Source organism: Salmo trutta, chromosome 22 (assembly GCF_901001165.1).
Source record: "Salmo trutta chromosome 22, fSalTru1.1, whole genome shotgun sequence".
NCBI lineage: Eukaryota > Metazoa > Chordata > Actinopteri > Salmoniformes > Salmonidae > Salmo > Salmo trutta.
The window spans coordinates 8,905,258-8,929,163 of record NC_042978.1 but is presented as its reverse complement, the minus strand read 5'-3'; the positions used below and the strand labels follow the sequence as shown (position 1 = coordinate 8,929,163).

Genomic DNA, 23,906 nt, shown 5'->3' with positions numbered 1-23,906 from the left:
GTAGTTTGGGTCTGCAACGCTTGTTGAAAAGTGTGTTCACGGACTTCGACTTTTCTCTCATTGACAGACGGTGATATTTGGATCCTACCTGATTGCCCATGGCTTCTTCAATGTCTATGCTATGTGTGTGGACACCTTATTCCTTTGTTTCTGTAAGTACACCATTCATCTCTTTAAATACAGCCCAGTCTGGGGGTGCGAGGGTGTTTTTATATGATACAAAGTGAACACACAAAGACACAAGGGTCTGTGTTGGAACTTTGTTGGTGAGTTGAAAGTTTCTCCATGTCATATGAGCCTCTTAGAACGTTAGTGGTGATTAGTGGTGGACAGTTTTCTTAAATAAGTCAGGCAAAAAGGTTATTATTGCTTAAATGTTTTTACACTGTAATTATTGTTTTACCAATTAAATGATTTCTATCACGTGTTCTTACAGTGAAGAATTAGTGAAGACTATTAAACGATTTGAATTGTCTGGAGACTGTGTTATTTGCATGTCCTCTGTCAAACCTTGCCTTGGCTGCACTCTAATCACTGAACTAGATGGTTATAATTCACTGGCAATTTTGGCTGACTTAAACCATTCTAAACTTTTCTCCTAATTCATTTTGCTGCTTGACTTTCTAAATCGTTTGGCTCTGCTAACTCCTTTCTCTCGTATTCTCTCTTTCTGTCTTCCTACCTACACGTTGTCTGCTCCTCTCCTCCTTCTCCTCTGTGGCAATGCTTCCTATCCCGTGGGGCCCGGTTAAGGTGAAGACCTGGAGAGGAACGACGGCTCGCCCCTCAAGCCCTTTTTCATGTCCCCTCAATTGCACCGAATCCTCCGCAGAGAGCAGGGCTCCAAACTCTCTGCTGCCTCCTGATAGGCCACCACACTGAACATCTGCCTAGTGATAGGCCAGAACACTGACTCACTGAAGGACTGGCCCAGTGGGAGTGTTTGTGGTCTGGAGCATACTAGAGCAGAGCCTAATGGCTGGGCTGGACTCCAGACTGGCCAGGACTGACCAGAAAGGCCTTTGCAGGACATGGCAGGACCCAAGAGGGTGGTGTATGTGGGTGGGGGTTATGTCAATTCAACTTCCTCCCTCTCGCTACCACTGCCGTTGATACTTCTGATACTTGCCTTTTTTCTCTGTCATGCTTCTGTCCCTTTCTTTCTCTGCCGTGCCGACACTGCTGATCTCTGCCTTACTTAGAGAGCGCTGCAGCAGCACAGAGTGTGTGTGTGTGTGTGTGTGTGTGTGTGTGTGTGTGAGAGAGAGAGACAAGGGTGAAATTGCCATTAGCCCAACACATAGCAAGAGGCACACATACTGCAAAAGGAGATCTCTGTATTTCGGATGCAATTGGTGTACTTTTTCAGATGGTCAAGACATTATGGAGTTGTGGGGTGACACAGTACAAGGGCACCCCCTTCTGACACTACTGTGTTTGTGCAACGGTTATATGTACTGTAACTTAAGGTCATGTTTAAGGTGAAGTTGCCCTTAGACGCTGATCTTGGGTTGGTCTGTTTAGCATTTTCCTCACCAGTGGTTTAAGGTTAGGATTGGGGGTGGTTTTACCAAACCCCAGAGCTGTTTTAGGCACTCGTGTGGAAAATAACCTTGAGGTGGCTTTTCTGTCAAGCATGATCATTTTTTTTTAGGCTGTTTATGATTAACATTAGTTGAAGAGGCACTTTTGGTCCACCATATTTATTGACACTGTTACAGATACTTCTACAGAGTCCTGGGCACAAGAACACTGCTCCAAACTTAATGTGTAACGCTACACAGATAATCCCGAACGCGCCCATGAGTCTACAGAGTCACAGACACTTGTCGGACGGTTTGGTTTTACAATCATTGATATTACTGTAAGTGACCGATGTAATGTTGGCTAACGACGGTTCAAGACGTCCGTGTACACACGGATGCTGATGCTAAGGATGAGATTTGAATAGACCCTGGCGCGTTTTGAGGAATTCCCGAATGCAGTTGCTAGTAAACGTGCCTAATTCCACATGGGAGAAACGTTCCTCTTATTGTTTTGTGGTTTTACATTCTAACACCGAGAACCGTTTCTAAAAGAAATACCGTTTCTAAAAGGATGTTAAAGCCATTTTTAGTAATTTTATATGGAATAGTAGTGCTGTTTTTAATACTAGGTACTGTAACTCTCATCTGTTTGGAGGATTTGTAATGTTTTTGTACAGCGGAACTCTTTTGTATTGATGACTCCATTTTTTTATTTTTTTTGGTTTGTTTTTGTGAATGGTTCCATTATAGCACAACTCTTGGGTAATTGATATCTTAATTTGTATTAAACAGAGGGTTTATGAAATATTTACATTGACGCTGGGTTTGTGGTATTGCAAAGGATTTGGGGAAGACCTGTTGTCAAACAATGGGTTTGAGGTAATAAAAGATGGTTTGGTTGGGATCAAGTGGGTTTTATGAAACCGAGAGTAAGTATCAGAAAAATGAGTTTGGTATTTCAAATAGATTTGGAGTAATATGACTGTGTTGGAGAATGTTTAATGGTAGGTTAAGGGGTATGTAACATAGTGTCTGTAGTATGTGACTGGCTGTGTGTTCCTGTCCTTAGTGGTGGATCTGGAGGTGAACAGCGGCTCTGCTGCCAGACCCTTCTACATGAGCAGCACCCTGAGACAAATTCTCGACAAGAAGAACAGCAAGAGGAGGAAAGACAAGAGATAGCGGGGAAGATGAGAAGAGAGGAACAGAGACAGGGTGACTGGAAGAGACAGGGGCAGGAGAGGTGATGGAGATGGGGGAAGGCACCGGTGCATGATGTAGAGATGGAAGACAGACAATTCTAATCCTGGTCCATATTGTACCTGATACCATTATTATTATGCTCTTTGGACATAATATGTGAATTGTCTTATCTTGCCTTACAGTACTTGGATGTACTAACAAACTATCACCGTGAATGCACAATGACAACAGTACGGTTAGCTTAACTGTGGCCAAATCGTGCATTTAAAGGCAACTGCAAGTTCTTGGTTTTACCAATGTACTGTGAAGCACTTACTTGAGTGAACAGCGAAGTGTACATTTTGTATAATAATAGGTTGCACCACATACTACCTGTCAGCAGGCCCATGTCACTCTGTATGCAGGAACTCAAACCAGCCACAAGGTGGTACTCTTAAGGTGGACATCTTAAAGGTCCAGTACAGCTGTTTTTAATCACGATATCAAATCATGTCTGGGTAACAATTAAGTACGTTACTGTGGTTTCAATAGCAAAAACAGCTTCTTAGCAAAAGAGCAATTTCTCAAGCAAGAATTATGCTAGGACTGTCTGGAACTGGTCTGAGTCGGGAGGGGGAAACTGAAAACCAGCTTTTATTGGCAGAGAGGTTAGGAACTCTCGTTCTTATTGGTCTATTGGCTCATTTGTCACCTGGGGATGTCACCAGGCAGGCCAAAACTCCATCCCACCAAAACAGAAAATATAAATGTTGACTGCACTGGGCCTTTTAAGAAACCTTCCAAGAGGTTACACCAAGACAGCTGAGTGAACGGCTGCTTGGGTTAATACTGTACATGAAATGTCCGTAGTTACCATGTATAATTATGCTCTTCAAGCTCCTTGGAGCACTAACTTTTATTTTCTCCTATTGAGAAAGCTATTTGCCATACATTGTCCGTTATGCTAATGTCTCGTTGTAGCAACCTTCTAACTTGTCCAATTGTAAGTATGTAATAGCCCTACAATTAGGTGCTTCAGTAAGTGCCAAAGAGCAATGGAAATCAGCAGGAATGCAGCGTCGAGGACCCTTACTTGTATATGTTGGATTCTAGCCACCATTGATCATAAATCACACAGTGTTACAAATTATGTTTCCCTCTTGTATGCCATTCAAGGTTTTTGGTCTTCGTCCCATTCCTTCTTTGTGCAGCAGCACCGTGGGGACAGATAATTTGCCATTACTATGTCTGTCCCATAGTGGCATCACTGCCAGTATCAGAGATATAGCATCCTTTTCCATTGGTATACAGTAGCACATGCCCATGCATGCACGCGCCATACCATTTTTGTTATTGAAATTCGACCTGTGTAAGGGCACAACAACTTCATGATCATGTAAATATGGAAGTAATGCATATCCGGGAATAATTTCAATGGATTGCTACAGGCGCCTGTGCTTTCTTCTCTCCCTGTTATTGCCATGAAAGAACAGTCCCACTTTAATGCAACGATGCCAATAAACTATTTATGACTATGCATATGCTATAGTATGTACAGTGCCTTCAGACAATATTCACACCCCTTGACTTTTTCCACATTTTGTTGTGTTACAAAGTGGGATTCAAATGGATTTAATTGTAATTTTTGTCAACGATCTACTCTAAATAATCTGTAAGTGAAAGAAAAATTGAGAGAATGCCAAGAGTGTGCAAAGCTGTCATCAAGGCAAAGGGTGGCTACTTTGAAGAATATCAAAATATAAAATGTATCTTGATTTGTTTAACACTTTTGGGGTTACTACATGATTCCACGTGTGTTAATTCATAGTTTTGACGTCTTCGTTATTATTCTACAATGTAGAAAATAGTCAAAATAAATAAAAACCCTTGCATGAGTAGGTGTGTCCAAACTTTTGACTGGTACTGTAAGTGAATTATTGCAGACAGGATGCATGTTTTGTAATATTTTTTTATTCTGTACAGGCTTCCTTCTTTTCACTCTGTCATTTGGGTTAGTATTGTGGAGTAACTACAATGTTGTTGATCCATCCTCAGTTTTCTCCTTTCACAGCCATTAAACTCTGTAACTGTTTTAAAGTCACCATTGGCCTCATGAAATTCCTAGCGGTTTCCTTCCTCTCCGGCCACTGAGTTAGGAAGTACGCCTGTATCTTTGTAGTGACTGGGTTTATTGACACACCCTCCAAAGTGTAATGAATAATTGCACCATGCTAAAAGAGATATTCAATGTCTGTTTTTTTAATTTTTTATTACATATCTACCAATAGGTGCCCTTCTCTGCATGGCATTGGAAAACCTCCCTGGTCTTTGTGATTGAATCTGTGTTTTGAAATTCACTGCTCGACTGAGGGATCTTCAAGATAATTGAATGTTGGGGTACAGAGATGAGGTAGTCATTAAAGTACATTTTTACTCCTGAACTTTAGTTTTGCCATAAGGGGTTAAGTACTTATTGACTCAAGACATTTCAGCTTTTCATTTTTTATTCATTTGTGAACATTTCTAAAAACATAAGTCCACTTTGACATTATGGGGTATTGTGTGTAAGCCAGTGACACAAAATCTAAATGTAATCAATTTTACATTCAGGCTGTAACACAACAAAATGTGGAAAAGGCAAGGGGTGTGAATACTTTCTGAAGGCACTGTACAAGATGACAAAAGAATATACAGTCTGTAGAGTAATTTATCTTTCTACTCTCCCACTCAATTCCATTGCCATGTGGTAGAACACTGTACCTTTGACAAATCAGACAAGGAGGCCAATAAGAGGAATCCCTCCCTCTTTAGGAAGTGAATTCTTTTGGTTTGCCACAGTAAACAAGTAGACACACGTAAAAGCTCATGGTTAGTGTGTGCCTTACATTCCCCTCTACCTCTCAAGGACATCGCATGGACGGATCACAAACAGCACGGCGACAAAATGCTAAAAGACTCTTGCAGAGAGAGTGCCTGACATGTCTGTGACTGATGCATACAGCATGCCTACTGTATCTTCTCTCCAATGGTAGATTCCTAACTTCGTTCAGAGATGTTTTTATTTATTTTTTATGTAAAGAATTTTGCATATCTTGCATATGCTTTATTTTAAACAACCGTGAGTATGTATGAATGTTTGGACTGTATATAAGCATATTATTTAATAACAAGAATATTTGATTGGGGTTTGCTTTAGTTTTTGTTATAAATTGGTGCTAATCAACCATTTGTGCCTTATTGAGTATATGGAGGTGCCTTCCATGCCTTGTATCATTCTCAAAAAATGTACATTACATTTATGACGTTGACTGAGTCAATTTTTCCCGTTTAGCTTAGCTTCATTGTGGTACTGTTGGTTGTTGGTGTGAGTAGAAACTGTCACTATTCTATAAAGTCATTTTGTCAATAAGCATTTATTTTCTTAATCACATACAATAAATACATGAAACAACAATTTAAATACTGATGTACAAATAATTCATAATTTAAGATAAACTTCACAATGGTTTGTCAATGGCAGTCTAGTTTCCCCCCTTAGATAAAAGATCGGCATCAAACTGTAGCACTTTGCAATAAATACACAAAGCTCTGCACCCACTCCGGTTATCCAACTGATGTATAAAGTATGACAATGGTTGTGATGCAACTCATATTTGTATTGTACAAGAAAGAGTTTACTCAACCATTGTACTTGTGTAGTAATTATGTATATATTTTTGGAAGGGGGAAAAATAACTGCTGTATCAACCGTTGTGACAAATGCATTGAACATCAGTTGTACAACTTAAGTGTGTATGGGGCTCCTTTCAGACAGATAAGGCTTCTAACATGACCCTTACTGACAAGTCACATGAAATGTTACACTTAATTAATTTGTTAAGAAGAAACCTACTAGACTGAAGATCCCTGGTGGTGTGTGAGGCTCTGGCAAATCTCTCTGTGTGTGTGTGTGTGTGTGTGTGTGTGTGTGTGTGTGTGTGTGTGTGTGTGTGTGTGTGTGTGTGTGTGTGTGTGTGTGTGTGTGTGTGTGTGTGTGTGTGTGTGTGTGTGTGTGTGTGTGTGTGTGGGGGGGGTTCAGGCGTGGGTCACAGGAAGGGAGGTCATGGCGTGGGGGGGCAGCAGAGGGTGGAACAGCATAGACTGAGGGGAGTGCACTGTGGAGATAGAGAACAAGCATGAGACACTAATAATACATCCGTCACTACTTTATAGTGCGCTACTCTGGTCTTATAGGGCACATAAAGCTCTGGTCAAAAGTAGGGGCACAATATAGGGAATATGGTGCCATTAGGGACGCATCCCATATTGAAAACAAATGTTTCGTCAAAGCCCTAATATCTCTTCTATTAAATCTGTTTCTATAATTTCAGACAACCAGAACTAAAATCTTGAGTAATTGGGTCAGATACTCAACCCATTCCGAAAACGTTACGCTTGAAATCAGTCCCAAATGGCACCCTATTCACTTTATAGTGCACTACGTTTGACCAGGGCTCATAGGGCCAAAAAGTAGTGCATTATAAAGGGACTAGGGTGCCATTTGGGATGCAAGCTATCTCGCAGGCTATCTCTCAGCTTACCATCGATGTAGGAGTGCAGCGCGGTGAGCATGGAGCCCTCTGGGGTGCCGTAGGCTGTGTACTGCAGCTCTTCTGGGGCCGGGGTGGGCTGGGAGTGGCGACCGGGCTGCAGGGAGGACAGGGGGGTGGCTGAGGAGTGGTTGGGGCTCACATGCTTCTTATGGCGCGCTCTGCAGTTCTGGAACCAAACCTGGATGGGATATAAGAAGTGTCATGTTTTAGTACTGGCATTCAATAGTGACACATTTAATTAACCCTCATACTTACTACCTACCGACTGGGGTCATTTTAGGGTGGTTTGTTTAATTAATAAACTTTTTCATGACCGTGTCAATCAACTTGTTCTTAATGAATCCATATAATTGTTTAGTGTTTCTGTATCAATATGGACCTTTGGGGTAATTTTGACCCCAGCCAAAAGGACCTAATTCTGCCTTTACACTCTTAGAAAAAAAGGTGCTAAGTAGAACCATACAGGGTTCTTCGGTTTGTCCCCATAGGGGAACCCTTTTTGGTGCTGGGTAGAATCCTTTGCAGAGGGTTCTAAAACCCTATATGTAGGGTTCTTCAAATAACCCCCTTTATATGGTTCTACCTAAAACCCTCTGTGATGGGTTCTAACGAGAACCCTTTTATCTTTGGAGAGTTCTTCCTAGAATCCTCTATAAACGGTTCCACCAGCCTTATTAGCCTTTAAAATTGTATTATTTATGACAATACATTACATACTGTACTGTATATCATAAGGCCTTTCTTTGAGGGCCAAGTTATACTCTAACACAGTGGTGTTAGGAATCCCCTGGTTTTCAGGCCTGCAAGTCACATTATGCATTATGGCTTGCAAAGTGATGTGTAATTCCTATTGGAATCAAGCCAGAGTTAGGATATCCAACAAGTGGATTTGTTAATCACCCACAACCTGCATTCAGAATGACTGCCAAGGTAGGGAAGATTGAATACTGAGACTACCTCAATCATCTGAACTGTAGCAACCATCTCAGTAACTGGTGCAATAAATCCAATTACAAACAGATTGGATTCGTTTAGAAAACGGTATGTTATTTATCTTTGTGTAGCATTAAATTAATCAACCAATCAATGTGCATGGAAAAACACAGATATTACTTAAGCGATAAGGCTAAGGGCTGTTCTTATGCACGACGCAACACGGAGTGTTAGGACACAGCACTTAGCCGTGGTACATTGGCCATATATCACAAACCCCCGAGGTGCCTTATTGCTATTATAAACTGGTTACCAACATAAAAGTAGAAATGTTGTCATACCAATGTTATACAATCTGATATACCACAGCTTTCAGCCAATCAGCATTCAGGGCTTGAACCACCCAGTTTATAAAGTGAAACAAACAATTCTGAAAATCTCCCTGCAATAGAGCATGCTGGGAAATATTATTCATGGTTGTATGTGAAACCCTTCTTCGCTTCCAAATCTACCCTAACCAGAAACCGTGGATGGATGGCGGCATTCGCGCTAAACTGAAAGCGTGAACTACCGCATTTAACCTTGGAAAGAGGTCTGGGAATATGGCTGAATATAAACAGTGTAGGTATTCCTTCCGCAAGGCAATCAAACAAGCGAAATGCCGGTACAGGGAAAAAGGGAATTCGCAATTCAACGGCTCAAGCACGAAACGTATGTGGCAGTGTCTACAGGAAATCACAGACTACAAAAATAAAACCAGCCACGTCACGGACAACGACGTCACGCTTCCAGACAAACTAAACACCTTCTTTGCCCGCTTTAAGGATAATACAGTGCCACCGTCACGGCCCACTAACAAGAACTGTGCCCCCACAACATCTCCACCTCGCTGACCCTCAACACTGGGGCCTCACAAGGGTGCATGCTCAGCCCCCTCCTGTACTCCCTGTTCACCCACGACTGCGTGGCCACGCACGTCTCCAACTTAATCATCAAGTTTGCAGACGACACAACATTAGTGGGCTTGATTACCAACAACGACGAGACAGCCTACTGGAGGAGGTGAGGGCCCTCGGAGTGTGGTGTCAGGAAAATAACCTCACACTCAACGTCAACAAAACAAAGGAGATTATAGTGGACTTCAGGAAACAGCAGAGGGAGCAGCCCCCTATCCACATCGAAGGGACAGCAGTGGAGAAAATGGAAAGTTTTAGGTTCCTCGGTGTACACATCAACGACAAACTGAAATGGTCCACCCACACAGACAGTGTGGTGAAGAAGGCGCAACAGCGCCTCTTCAACCTCAGGAGGCTGAAGAAATTTTGCTTGTCACCCAAAACCCTGACAAACTTTTACAGATGCACAATCGAGAGCATCCTGTCGGGCTGTATCACAGCCTGGTACGGCAACTGCTCTGCCCTCAACCGCAAGGCTCTCCAGAGGGTGGTGTGGTCTGCAAAACGCATCACCGGGGGCAAACTACCTGCTCTCCATGACACCTACAGCACCCAATGTCACAGGAAGGCCAAAAAGATCATCAAGGACAACAACCACCCGAGCCACGGCCTGTTCACCCCGCTATCATCCTGAAGACGAGGTCAGTACAGGTACATCAAAGCTGGTGCCGAGAGACTGAAAAACAGCTTCTATCTCAAGGCCATCAGACTGTTAAACAGCCATCACTAACTCAGAGAGGCTGCTGCCTACATGGAGACCCAATCACTGGTCACTTTAACAAATTGATCACTAGTCACTTTAAACAATGCCACTTTAAATAATGCCAATTTAATAATGTTTACATATCTTACACTACTCATATCATATGTATATATTGTATTTTATACCATCTATTGCACCTTGCCTATGCCGCTCAGTCATCGCTCATCCATATATTTATATGTACATATTTTCATTCACAGGTAGTTGTTGGGGGAATTGTTAGATAACTTGTTAGATATTACTGCACTGTCGGATCCAGAAGCACAAGCATTTCGCTACACTCGCATTAACATCTGCTAACCATCTGTATGTGACCAATAACATTTGATTTGATTAGATTTGAAATAATCCTTCTTCCCTTCCAAAGAATCATCAAAGAATCTTTTTTTTTCTTCCAAAAACAGTTCTTAATATGCTAAAGGTTCCTAGTAGAACCCCGTGCCTTACAAAGAACTCTTGACTTCCGAAAAGGGTTCTTCTGATCAAAAATGTTATTGGTAGAACCCTATCCCTCCACAAAGAACCCTTATGGAACTATTTTTTCTAAGAGTGTAGTAATTTGATAAATATGACCTTTACGTGAATCTAGGTTACTGTGGAGACTTAATATCAAGTTATCCATACCACCAGAGAGTGGGGGGGGACTTGTATCAGTGATTTTGACCAGATAGACCGATCATCTGCCGAGATATAGCACACCATGTACTCTTGCCTGAAATTGTACTTTTCTATACCACGTTTCGTACAACTGTGTACAAAAGAAAAAGTTACTTGGTGGTATACAACATCTGTCAATGGTATAAATATTTGATAGAACTGCAATACAGAACTCAGAAACAAGAATCTACAGAGAGCAGTATTGGTGTGTTTTCTCTGAAAAGCAGTTACTCTAGGCAAAATCTAAAAAAGTATTTTTTTGAATCCAGGTTTCTTTGGAGACATTATATTCAGTTATACATATGGTATCATCAGTGGGTGGAGGGGGACCTGTATCAGTGATTTTGACCAGATAGACAGATCACCTGCAGATATGGAGCACCTTATGTACTGTCCTATGGTTATACCTAGTTATAACTATGTATGACACTGTACAAAATCAAAATCACCTTACATATATATGCTTAGTTGCAGTCAAAACAGCTCATAAAAGTATTTCAGTCGTATGAATACTTGGTAGAACTGTAACACAGAAACTAGCAACCCTCTAAATGTATACAGTGCATTCGGAAAGTATTCAGACCCTTTGACTTTTTCCACATTTTGTTACGTTACAGTCTTATTCTAAAATGGATTAAATACAAATAAAAGTCCTCATCAATCTACACACAATACCCCATAATGACAAAGAAATGTTAGAAAACGTATTACAATTCAAAAACAGAAATACCTTGTTTACATAAGTATTCAGACCCTTTGCTATGAGACTCGAAATTAAGCTCAGGTGCATCCTGTTTCCATTGATCATCCTTGGGAAGTTTCTACAACTTGATTGGAGTCCACCTGTGGTAAATTCAATCGATTGGACATGATTTGGAAAGGCACACGCCTGTCTATAAAAGGTCCTACAGTTGACAGTGCACGACAGAGCATAAACCAAGCCATGAAGTTGAAGGAATTGTCCGTAGAGCCCCGAGACAGAACTGTGTTGAGGCACAGATCTGGGGAAGGGTACAAAAAAGTTTCTGCAGCATTGAAGGTCCCCATGAACACAGTGGCCTCCATCATTCTTAAATTGAAGAAGTTTGGAACCACCAAGACCCGGCCAAACTGAGCAATCGAGGGAGAAGGGCCTTGGTCAGGGAGGTGACCAATAACCCAATGGTCATTCTGACAGAGCTCCAGAGTTCCTCTGTGGAGATGGGAGAACCTTCCAGAAGGACAACCATCTCTGCAGCACTCCACCAATCAGGCCTTTATGGTAGAGTCGCAAAATGGATGCCACTCCTCAGTAAAGGCACATGACAGCCCGCTGGAGTTTGCCAAAAGGCACCTAAAGGACTCTCAGACCATGAGGAACCAGATTCTCTGGTCTTATGAATACAGGATTGAACTCTTTGGACTGAATGCCAAGCGTCACGTCTGGAGGAAACCCGGCACCATCCCTACGGTGAAGCATGGTAGGGGCAGCATCATGCTGTGGGGATGTTTTTCAGAGGCAGGGACTGGGACACCAGTCGGGATTGAGGGAAAGATGAACGGAGCAAAGTACAGAGAGATTCTTGATGAAAACCTTCTCCAGAGCGCTCAGGACCTCAGACTGGGTCGAAGGTTCACCTTCCAACAGGACAACGACCCTAAGCACACAGCCAAGACAACGCAAGAGTGGCTTCGGGACAAGTCTCTAAATGTCCTTGAGTGGCTCAGCCAGAGCCAGGAATTGAACCCGATCGAACATATATGGAGAGACCTGAAAATAGCTGTGCAGCGACACTCCACATCCAACCTGACAGAGCTTGAGAGGATCTGCAGAGAAGAATGGGAGAAACTCCCCAAATACAGGTATGCCAAGTTTGTAGCGTCATACCCAAGAAGACTCGAGGCTGTAATCGCTGCCAAAGGTGCTTCAACAAAGTACTGAGTAAAGGGTCTGAATACTTTTGCAAATGTGCTATTTCAGGTTTTTTTTATATATATATAATTTTGCTAACATTTCTAAACCTGATTTTGCTTTGTCATTATGGGGTATTGTGTGTAGATTGATGAGGGGGGAAACAATTTCATCAATTTTGGAATAAGGCTGTAATGTAACAAAATGTGGAAAAAGTCAAGGGGTCTGAATGCTCTCCGAATGCACTGTACATAGTGCTGTATTGGTGTTTACTCTCTGAAAAAAAAATATTATTTGGGAAATGTTATATAAATACCAGACTTCCTATAATATTGTCCAAAATTCTATATGTTCAACTTGTTATGGTATTTGGGTTGCTGTAACATTTGGTTTGAAGTGACTTTTAGGATTTGGGCATGCTTTCTGAAGCATCCTGCCATAGGTACTACCACTCCCATTGTTTCACTATCAGTGATGCTAATGCTGGCTGTGGGGTAAGTACTTAAAGAAAACTACACCATGTTCATGGGCCTTGTCTCTCAGGATCAATGGATGAATAAATGTTTGTCAATAAAATGAAGTATATTTAGAATTTTGATGTTGTTTTATGTTGTAAATATGACGTAATTAGTATTTACTTAAAAATTCTAAAAAACGAAATGATCTTACAATGAACTGATGCTAAATCTTTGTACTGACAGTGCCTTCAGAAAGTATTCATACCCCTTGACTTTTTCCACATTTTGTTGTGTTACAGCCTGAATTTAAAATGGATTCATTTGAGATTTGTTGTTACTGGCCTACACAGAAAACCCCATAGTGTCAAAGTGGAATTATGTTTTTCAAAATTTGTACAAATTAATAAAAAATGAAAAGCTGAAAAGTCAATAAGTATTCAACCCCTTTGTTATGGCAAGCCTAATAGGTTCAGGAGTAGAAATTTGCTTAACGTTTCACATAATAAGTTGGACTCACTCTGTATGCAAGAATAGTGTTTAACATACTTTTTTTAATGACAACCTCATCTCTGTACTTTAATGACAACCTCATCTCTCTCTATATATATATATATATATATATATATATATATATATAGTATTATATATTATATATATAATATTTCCAAAGTATTATATATATATATATATATATATATATATATATATATATATATATATCAGCTGTTTCCAACTACAATAGTCATTTACAACATTAACAATCTCTACACTGTATTTCTGATCAATTTGATGTTATTTTAATGGTAAAAAAAATTTGCTTTTTTTTTCAAAAACAAGGACATTTCTAAGTGACCCCAAACTTTTGAACTGTAGTGTTTATATTAGATAATATTTTTTTGTTTAACAAAATATGCTAATCTGTACTTTTACTAAACAGTCTGTTTTCGTTCGTTTTTTTATTACTGATTTTTACATGTCTAATGGTGTTTCTTATTGGGTGAAAATGACCCCAGTTGGTAATCCATTTATGCAAAATATGTTGGTAGTATGAGGGTTAAAGGGGAAATCTGAAATTCAAACAACAACAAAGCTGCCACCCCACCACTTGTTTTGGTAAACAGATGTACCAATCCCAGAATGCTGTTTTTGAAGACATTTCGGGAAACCCGGAAGGTACAAATCCTCAAAAATATTACAAATGAACTGCAGAAATTCAGTAATGTTGATTAAGGCATGCGTTGATTAGAACTGTGTATGAATATCTAACCTGTATGACTCTCCTACTCAGGCCTGTCTGCTCTGCCAGCTTCTGCAGGGTCTGGGCATCTGGGTTGTTGTCCTGGGCAAACTGGGCCTGCATCACCTGGAGGGGTCATAAGGTCTAAAGAGGTCAATCACAGGTCAATCCCATGTGGTCATCCATTGTTCCTCACTTGGCCTGAACCCATTGACTGGGAACAGTCAGACACTATTGACAATTAATGCTTGCCAAGCAGAATTTATGCTCCCATTAAGATTTTAAATCTCAATAGAACAAACCTGTGGCATTAATCCATATTGAACCAAAATTCAATATCCAGCTATCTCACAATGCTATGTAATATATTGTGTCTATGTTTGGGAGAGATTGACAGTACCGTGATACTCACCTGTAATTGGTCAGCGGTGAAGCTGGTGCGCGCTCTTTTAGACGGCTTGGGCTGATTCACTTCCTGTTCTGTTGGCATCGCCCCCTCTAAGTTCACACCATTTCCTAATTAGAGATGATGGATCTTCTTAATTAATGAGCTCATAATCATGATACTCGACATGGCAAGCATAAGACAATAATATTAAAGCGTATCTTGTTTATTGACATCCATACACCAAATGGCTTCTTATCTTAGAAATGGGAAGTTACTTTTGTTCCCTATCAGAGACAATAGGCAGTTTAAAAAATAAATTAAAACAACTCATTTGCCAATCTAATTTAGGCTGTTTTATTATAAATGTCAAGGGGCTTTATCTTTTGGTTGATGTATTTTACAGTATAGTAAAGGTATACATATATATGATCAATTTGACCAGAAATGATTAATCAAAGACAATGCATTCATCGTATTGTTATTTCCTCAGTGGTTTCCAGAACGTATTAACAAACATAATACAATATACATTGTTGAAAGATTGGGAGCTGCTGGTGCAATAGTTCTCCAGGCACCACATTAAGCATCGGTTTATTCAGGAACAGGTGGAAATATCAGAAATGTAAGTAAGAAACACTTTCAACATGATCTATTTTGTTAGTACTACTTATTTAGGCTCCACTTGACCTATGTTGATAATAAATAAGCATTAGTATATTTTTTAATTGACAAAGATTGCTGCATTTTATAACGAGTTACACGATTTATTTTCTATCATAATTCAGGTCGCTATACCAGTATAAATTGGGCTAATATTTGTATTATTACTCTGCTGCAGAATGCTCACCTTTCTCCACGGCGCGTTTCAGGTTGTCCAGCATACAGTCGTAGTGGACACGACACAGCACCTTCTCCTCCACCAGGGCAAACTCTTCCCCCGTGGACAGCTGCCTCTTACAGGAGAAACAGGCGAAACACGCCAGGTGGTACACGTTGCCCTTCGCCCGGCGGACCCAGTCTGTAGAGTGGATATTTCGACCGCAGCACGCGCACCATGTTCCATATCTTCTGCAATAAATAGTCTGCAGGTTTTAATAGTCAGGTAAATACTTGCCATTTTGGTTAGATGGTGGTTTAGTCGGGGAATTAAATGCTAAATCAAATAAAAGGACATCATAAATAGCTTATTGACTTATCCCCCCTCCTCTCCGCTGTAACTATTCCCAAGGTCGTTGCGGTAAATGAGAATGTGTCATTTTACATGGTAAAAAATATATATTTTTAAATGTAGCCGCAACATGCTATCCAATCTTGTAAATAACATGTTACAAATAAATTATAATAATATGTTTATTTATTGATTTATTATTTAGGCCAAATACGATGACGTGAACACGCATAGAAATGCCTTACATTCAAAACAAAACAAAAAAACACTCGATTTGATTGTATATGTATTCAAGAACAATTTCCAATACCTAAAGTAGTCCAATTTGCAAAAGACCTCTTTTTCTTTGATGTAACAACTTGTATGACTGCCAAGCGAGGTTTGGCACACGCTACAGGAGAGACAACGCACATGCCAGCACAAGTCGTTAACCTATGAAAAAAAACATACAATAATGAAATAACAAGAATATTCTTACGTTATTTCGTAGTAGGCTAATGCTAATAGAAAAAATAGCCTATTGTTGTACAGTAAGTCGACTAAAATCAATACAAAAAGGTACAAGCTATGCACGAAAATGACCACCCCAAGAAAATGTGAAACGTTGCAACAAGATGCAATCACAAATGTTACCTTCAGCAAGTATTTATCCAAAATGTCCTCACTGCAACTTGCACAAACAGTTCTACCCAACCGAGGTGCAGACACCATCGCCTGTAGCGACGGGGAGGATGAGCCGAGGGAGCAGGAATCGTGATCCAAAACTTCCACCGGTGTGCCCTGAATAGAACAACATGCCGGCGGTTAAGACGCAGGTTCTGCCGAATATTACTTTATACACCTGCTAACAAAAACTTTGGCGCAAATTACGCATTGGTGCCAATTACTAATGCGGGAATTGGACGTCTCAGGTTATCCGGTCCATTCCAATTATTATTATTACTTGCTAAAGTACTTCTTTTTTTTTTAAAGATTTTGACAGACTCATAGGGTTGAAACAAAACAAACAAACAAACATCTCTACCTTTATAACTTCAAAATAATTGCATGCGAGTAGCCTAATGCGTGGTGAGTTTGTAAGCAAAAAAAATATTGTTTAGTTTTCAAATTATTCATTAGATCAAATTAGGATATTTTACCATTCGAATTTCTCTCCTGCCCTCTCTCCACCTGCTGATAACCTCTACGTCGCCTTTGCAATCTTCACACATGACTACAAGCTATAGGAACTGGGGTTTTTTGGTCTGTCACACTCAGCGGCTTTAAAAAAAAAAACTCCCCAAACTACATCCCATAACTATCATCCTCTTCACCTTTTAACATGACAACCCCAGCGATTATCAAAATTACATTTAAAAAGGGAAGGATAGCCATTACTTTAAAAATACAGGCGACACTTGAGGTAATAGTTATCAAATGTGCATTATGCTCTTGAGATTTGCATTTGGGGATTTTGAACTGCTTAGCAGATCGCTTGACTCCCCAATGTATCAATTTCGCATGTCAATCAAAACCAGCGCGAGGTAGACAGGGAAAGGGAATTGATTTATTTAATAACACCAATTAATTTTGACACAAACGTTTGCCCGGGACAACCTAAAGGTGAAGAGGTCTCATTAACTACTTGAGTCTTAATTGCTGAATATTTAAGAAGTGAAAACACTGAACCTGCCGCTATATAAGACGGACAATATAATATTGACAGGTATAATTGGCAAAGTAATTTCAAGCAATTCTATTTCATCTCCTTTTGTTATTATTTTGCGCACTTTTTTTATAATACACTTATAGCTATATCTTTGCAAGCTGCGGTGAAAGGAGGGCACAATTCTTGTTCCGATGAAAGCAGAATCTTTGACCCATCCTTTTCTTTTTGAAGTAGGTTAGCCCTAGGCTAGAAAAACAGAACTTACCCCATCGTTGGAAACGTTTTCATTCTCATCAACAACATTGCAACATTCTAATTTCTGTTCACTTTTCCAGTGCATTTAAATTGTAATTATCGGTAGTGCGCTGAACAACCCAACAGCAACTTCCTGACAGTTTCAAATGTCAATATCCCTTTCAAGAGTAGTTCAATTTGTGGTAAGATTATTCCTTTTGTCTCCTTCGACTCCGAGAATAGCCTACTTATAGATTTAGCCTATACCAACCTAGGAGGTTTTGTTTTCTTGAGGGAGGGACATAATTCATATTTCCCTGTCTGCTTTGGCCGCGCCTACCTGTCAAATATTCACTATCGTTTTTGTTTTTAAATAGACCCACTGTATAAGTCTAGGAGGAGGAAAATGCCATTCAATGGCATATAATTAACCCCAATGGAGTATTCTAATTGGTTTTGAGTATTTGATAGCCTATGTAAAGGCATGTAAGTGTATGCCGAAGTGGTTATTTCAAATTAAATCACTTTCGATTCAAATTCGTTTTTATGAAACGGCACAGAACATTTTCAGCATAAACAATGAAACGACAGGCTAGGCAGTATGCGTATTTGATTTTTATAGCATGGGCATTTGACAATACAACATTTATTTAACTGAATTGATAATGAAAGGCTGGTTGTATAGTATCTGAATATGTTCATTAGACTACCTAATGTATTTGACTAAAAAGATGCAACAAAACGTCACTTAGTTTCAGCCTGTATCTCGTGTTTCACAACAAATGCTTTATGACAAAATCTCACAAGATATTGGAATAGTAATTCTACACGAAGGTTGCTAGAGTGTCGAGTGATTTTTCATAGTCAATTGACATTTTACTATCAAATTCTACATATACCGTCAGACGGTGAAGATTTGTCATCTCAATTTACCCTCAAGTTCTTTTCAGCTCCACCTCTCTCGACCTCTATATTTTTACTTGTCCCGATGAAGGAAAGTTATAACCAGTCTGTTGTGCCATCGTGCCACTCCTTGCTTTTCCAGGACAAGGAGTTGACATGATAGCACATGTCCGGTACTAGGAAGTTTTACCTATCAGTTTTACCTCATTGTCATATACTGTATTACCTTCAGTGAAATTCATGTATCATCTTATCTCGCTTTTATGGCACACCCAAGCCTGGAAACATGCTGCAGTCGGTTAGAATGTCATGTTTTTTTCAGGGTGGTATTTTACGTTCCTTTTATTGGTCGTAGGTATTTATTTTCATCGTAAAACGATTATTCATTCATTGATTAAATTAAATTAACGATTAGGCGGTTCACTTTATTGGTTTTTTTCGACGAGTCCCTTAGGTTTTGATAATAAACCACATGCAAAATAAAAATCGCCATTGCACTTGAATTGAATGGACTGTCTCCATAGAAGTCCATTGAGCCAGCTCATATGCTCTCAAAATGCAAACTCATTCAGATGACAGTGTTTCTGCATTACTGAGAGGTGGCTATTGGAAAACAAGTTGTATGACTATTACCATACTTCCTAAATCAGCATGCAAATCATCAACATACCCATCTCATCTTACGATATGGGGCTATTCATTAAATGTTACTATCATACAAGACTCACTACCAATTTTTCTTTCAACTCAAATTGTCTGGATTGACGCATTTGTCATTGATGATGATAACAACACATGTGAGATGAGGGGAAGGGGTGGGAGTGAGGAAAAGGAATTCTGTAAATATCCGCCTTGCAAGCAATACACACATGCAGTGTTTTGCATTCTTTCTCTCTCTCTCTCTCTCTCTCTCGCTCTCTCTCTCTCACACACACACACACACATGCACATACGCACGCATTCGCTCTCACACAAGGAGAAAGGAGACCTGCGGTGGTATGAGCAATGTGCCTTATCATTCCATCTAAGTTCCGCTGCAGTGGTGGATAAAGGGCCTAGCGTGCTTCCATCGAGATGCGTCCTGTTTCACCTTCTGGAGATAAATACTCTCCTATCAGACGACTCATCTCAAGCATGGCACATTGTAGCAGACAAACACTTTTGGGGGGTGGCATGAAAATAGCGGCCTGGGGCAAATGCAATGTGTGTCCTGCGCCCCTGGACATGCATCACCAAAATTCAGATGGCTATGAGTGCCTAATAGAACCCTCTCAGATGTCTAAACACAGAACCAGACCATTAACATTTACTTCTTTACCTGCGTTACATCACTGTATCATTACAAAATCAATATCAATTGGATATTTAACTGATTTCAAGCGTTGCATGGGTAAGGTTTGAACCAGGCATGAGGTTTTCCTTCTAAAAGTTATAGGCATTTGCATGGCTGAGTGAATCCCCAAATGTATCGCATGATGCAGACCAGACAAAACATGAGAGATAAGAGGGAGGGTAGAAGTGCCTCCTCTATCAACATGCTTATGGACTGATTTTACTTCGTTTTTTTCCTGCTTTTGTCTTGCCATCACTGCCTTACTGTCGTGGGTGAGCTCTGGCGCGGTCTGGGGACCGGTTTCCAGATAGCGATGGAACTTAGTCATACGGGTATCTTAATGATGCATCTTTCCTACAACGGCCGAAGATGTATCATGCTTTTCCCAAAACGCCACGCAGAGAGAACGGTCGCTAAGTCCGTCGTTGGAGCACGTGTCGATGGTGATGGGACGGAAAGAAAGAGAGCGCTGCTCTCAGATCAGCTTTCTCCATTCGAATCTTGCCTTAGCATTGGAATTATTTCACAACATTGATAACGGATCAGCTACTAGAGCGATATTACCACCTACGGCTGCAAATATTGAGGCGTCTTATTCTAATGCTTACCCAATAGAAATTCACAAAATCACCAATTTGACAAATCCTTGCACACATCTTAGGCTACACATCATGATATATTTTGAGACAAATTACAAACAGTAGCCTACAAGTAACAAAATAGAACCCAATTGATGGAACATGAAATGTATTTCAATATCATTGAAATTGGCTCAGTGGCGACCCGTCATTCAGGGCAGGTGGAGCTCTTTTGAGCCCCTCATTTTCAACCTCCAATGTTATTTTGGCATTAATACATGTCACATATCAGTTTGCAAACAATTACATCTATATATATATCATTGAGTTAATAAAGGCATACAAGCATGATCTGTTTTTTGTTTTCTTGAGTGAGGCAGCTCCAAAATGCAGATGTTTCAGCCTAGCTCAGTGATTTCTGTGGTGGTGGTGAGAGCCAGCAGAAAATACGAGCATTGCGCTGTGATTGGCTCAGTGTTCTGTCACTCATGGGGACAGACCGTCATCTCCAAGTTTACATCCTTAGTAAGTGTAGACATCCAAAATGTCAGCCCATTGGGTGCTGCCATAGAGTTATATTACAAGTGCCCTTCCAAGAAGGCTCAAGGTCATTGGCCACAGATAAAATTACGTCAAATCACGTTATATGTACAGTAGCTTTGATTGGACTGATCATGTCAACATCATACTTTCAAAGTCTTAGCTAGCAGTCATCATCATGAATCAAGTCAACAATCTACAGGCAAATCATTTTTAATCCTTGTCATATGAAGAGAAATAATGAAGAGAAATTATAGAAACATATAGATTCTCATCGGCCATTGGACATAAAGATTACACAACAAGTTGGATATAACAAATTCAACAATGAGTGGTTTGTAAGGACTCAGTGGTTAATTGCAAGCATTGCAAAGCAACCACTAGCCTGCCATTTAATAGAGTGGCTGTGTCTTTTAAATCCAGGGAATGGCAGACTTTGATGACACAATTTGCCCACAAAGGACCGCTGCGCCACCTTCACAAGGTGAGTCCATGAATGTCTTGTATGCTGCTGCATAAATGATGTAATATGCCAGGGAGATATGTATTCTGCAGCTAAGAAAATAATACTAAGTGTATGTTGTGTAGTAAGCTGTTAGTAGCCCATGTGCCTGGTCTATTTTGGTATATTTTCACCAACGCTGTATTGTAAACACATCGTTCGTGGCCTGGTGTGTGCTTGATTGCAAACTTTTTTTTGTACAGCTTTGACAGTGCTACTGATAGTAGCGGTGGCACTTGGCTTGCACGTGCAAATTCAGCACACACACAATTCTATTTTAGAATTGTGTTATTTGACGTGTCAAATTAAAAGCTTGTTTTAATGTGTCAAATAGTGGTATATAACGTGTATTGTTTTTGACACGCAAAGACCCAACCGGCGTTCAATGTGCCTCACCCTAATAATTTGGTCTATTTTCACCTATTACTTTCACCTACTGTTCTGACTTGGTGGGACACATGTAGCCTATAACCTGTTATAGAGAAATGTAATCATCGAATATTGTAAGAGCTTTCATTGTCTGCTTATATGCCCCCTTTATTTATCCTACGGTTCTGACTTGTTGTACAGGGAGTAAACTGTAAGAAAGACCCATGTTCTAAATTCTGTCGCTGTACATTTCAAAAGTGCTGAACAAATAGTTATATTGACTACGTCCGTCGTCGCTCGCTCATTAATGTCTTAATCGAAATTAAGGATTTCTTCTTATCCACTTGTCGTCCCCATATGCCATAGTTTGTACATTTCAATTGTTAGCAGAAACCACATTTGTTTAAGCAAGTCAGACATATCAGCTATGTTTTTTTAAAGGCAGTAAATGAGGCTGAATGAACTGTTTCGCTGCCAGACAAGGCTCCTCTGAAAGCCAGGTGTAGCAGTGGTAAGGTTTTGGGACTGCTGTTGGAACTCTGCTGTTGTGACAGCTTTATGTAGGCCCTAACAGTTTGTGGGCACTTTTTGTCACCGTTATAGTGCAATTAATGTATTGTTTAGTGTTGTGTTGTGTAGTGGCTTTGCCTGTATGCATCCCACTTTTTTTAGTCCCACCAAGATTTACATGCTAAAAATTGCCACTGAATAGGCTTATAGCTTAGGACTACTGTTTATATTTTAATGCAATCCTCTCGGTTTTCATTTGAAGAATTTATTTTTATATGTCACTTGTTTGTATCAATTTCAACGACATTGGCAACTTTGTATTTGTATATGTTGCTTGTTTGAATCAATTGCAAAAACACTGGCAACTTTTTATTTGTCGTCAACTTTGTTCTGTAGTTATCGTGGTCACAGAGAGATGTAAAGGCTAAACCAGGGGTAGGCAACCCAGGTCTACAGTGCCGCAGGCACTTCATGTTTTTGGTTGAACTGAACTGGAAGACCAGGTGTGTTGAATTTAGGCAATCACTGAACTGATCCATTTTCTCAGTTGGTCAGTTGAGGCACCTAGCTGGAACAAAATTCTCACTCCAGGGCTGCAGTCCAAACTTAAAGTAGACAGCCCTAAACCCTCAGCCCTTGAATGACGTTTTACATCGTTACATCCGAGTGTACCTTAAATGTCCCTTGCCCAAGAGAGGGAGAGTGATGATCAGAGAGGCAAGTCCTTTGTGGAAATCTTGAAGTTGAGCTTAATAGCAACCCACCTAAATCTATTAATGCACCTAGCAAGCTAACATAGCTAGCTAGCACTCCTGTCAGGTAGCTAGCTACCCATAGCTGGCAAGCTGGCAAGCTAGTGTAATAGTTTGGTCATTTATTACGATACATTTCAGAATTCCAAAAATATGTTTATGAATCTAGCTACGTTTTAGACTCTTCACTACAAGACTAAGCCAATTTACTCAAGATAAAATCAATGGTATCTACAGTATATATATTTTTTAGCAAGCTAGCATCATAATTTTGTCTGACATGCTGAAAATGCAGCAGTGTTGGTTCAATTTTACATTTATGAATTGGACTTTTACTGGGATTCCAGAGGGAAAGTGGCTAGCGCAAGGGCTGGGGGGAGAAAACGAATGGGTTTGGACTGCAGCCAATGAACAGGGTTGCCTACCCCTGAGCTAAACCATGTGATTCTATGTTTAGCAGAGATCTTCTGTGTATAAAGTGACTCGGGAGGGCACTTAGCTGTTCTACGGCTGTGTCTACACTTGACACTTACATGGGACATTGACCTGATATCATAATACGAAGAAAGCATAAAAACTACAGGTCTAGACAAACAAAAGTTGCATTGTGGTTGGATTGGGTTCAGATCTGGCTGACCACTTCAGGTGATCAGGGACACTTTATGGGCAGATTTCTCTTCAGTCTGGATCAGTGGCGATTTTAGCTTGTAAATCTTGGGGGGGCAAAAATATCTAGATATTTTTGATGCATGCCAGCAAAGCTACTACACAACACAACACTAAACA

General features: G+C 40.2%; 2 protein-coding genes across 6 annotated transcripts in view; one reads left to right on the top strand and one right to left on the bottom strand.

Annotated features, from left to right (window-relative positions):
• LOC115158012 (choline transporter-like protein 5-B) overlaps positions 1-4,245 on the top strand; it is a 55,183-nt gene extending 50,938 nt beyond the window's left edge. For 2 of the 4 annotated variants that reach the window (XM_029706464.1, XM_029706462.1), the window contains exons 22-23: positions 68-152; positions 2,596-4,245. In XM_029706464.1, the coding sequence (XP_029562324.1) occupies positions 68-152; positions 2,596-2,708 (198 nt within the window). In that variant the 3' untranslated portion in view covers positions 2,709-4,245. Of the gene's footprint in view, positions 1-67; positions 153-753 lie in introns of all 4 variants that reach the window. The other 2 variants (XM_029706463.1, XM_029706465.1) reach the window with 1 other exon arrangement.
• Positions 4,246-6,774: 2,529 nt separating this feature from the next.
• Positions 6,775-17,942, bottom strand: LOC115158011 (LIM/homeobox protein Lhx8-like). 2 transcript variants are annotated; one of them, XM_029706460.1, is made up of 8 exons: positions 17,665-17,942; positions 16,385-16,531; positions 16,062-16,183; positions 15,431-15,651; positions 14,608-14,711; positions 14,226-14,321; positions 7,289-7,478; positions 6,775-6,862 (listed from the first exon to the last, which is right to left on the bottom strand). In XM_029706460.1, the coding sequence occupies exons 1-8, from the start codon at positions 17,737-17,739 to the stop codon at positions 6,783-6,785; spliced, it is 1,035 nt and encodes a 344-aa protein (XP_029562320.1). In that variant the 5' UTR covers positions 17,740-17,942; the 3' UTR covers positions 6,775-6,782. The 2 variants fall into 2 exon arrangements, with proteins under 2 accessions (XP_029562320.1, XP_029562321.1); XM_029706461.1 differs by having other exon boundaries at positions 15,431-15,648.
• Between the last annotated feature and the right edge of the window lie 5,964 nt (positions 17,943-23,906).

Bases quoted from the DNA above. Each gene is read 5' to 3' on its own strand.
- LOC115158011 (XM_029706460.1), bottom strand. From the start codon at position 17,739: ATGCACTGGAAAAGTGAACAGAAATTAGAATGTTGCAATGTTGTTGAT. The intron at 14,712-15,430 runs GTGAGCATTCTG...ATCTCTAATTAG, and splicing joins GAAACGCGCCGTGGAGAAAG to GAAATGGTGTGAACTTAGAG. The intron at 6,863-7,288 runs GTAAGCTGAGAG...CTATCTCCACAG, and splicing joins GCTGCACTCCTACATCGATG to TGCACTCCCCTCAGTCTATG.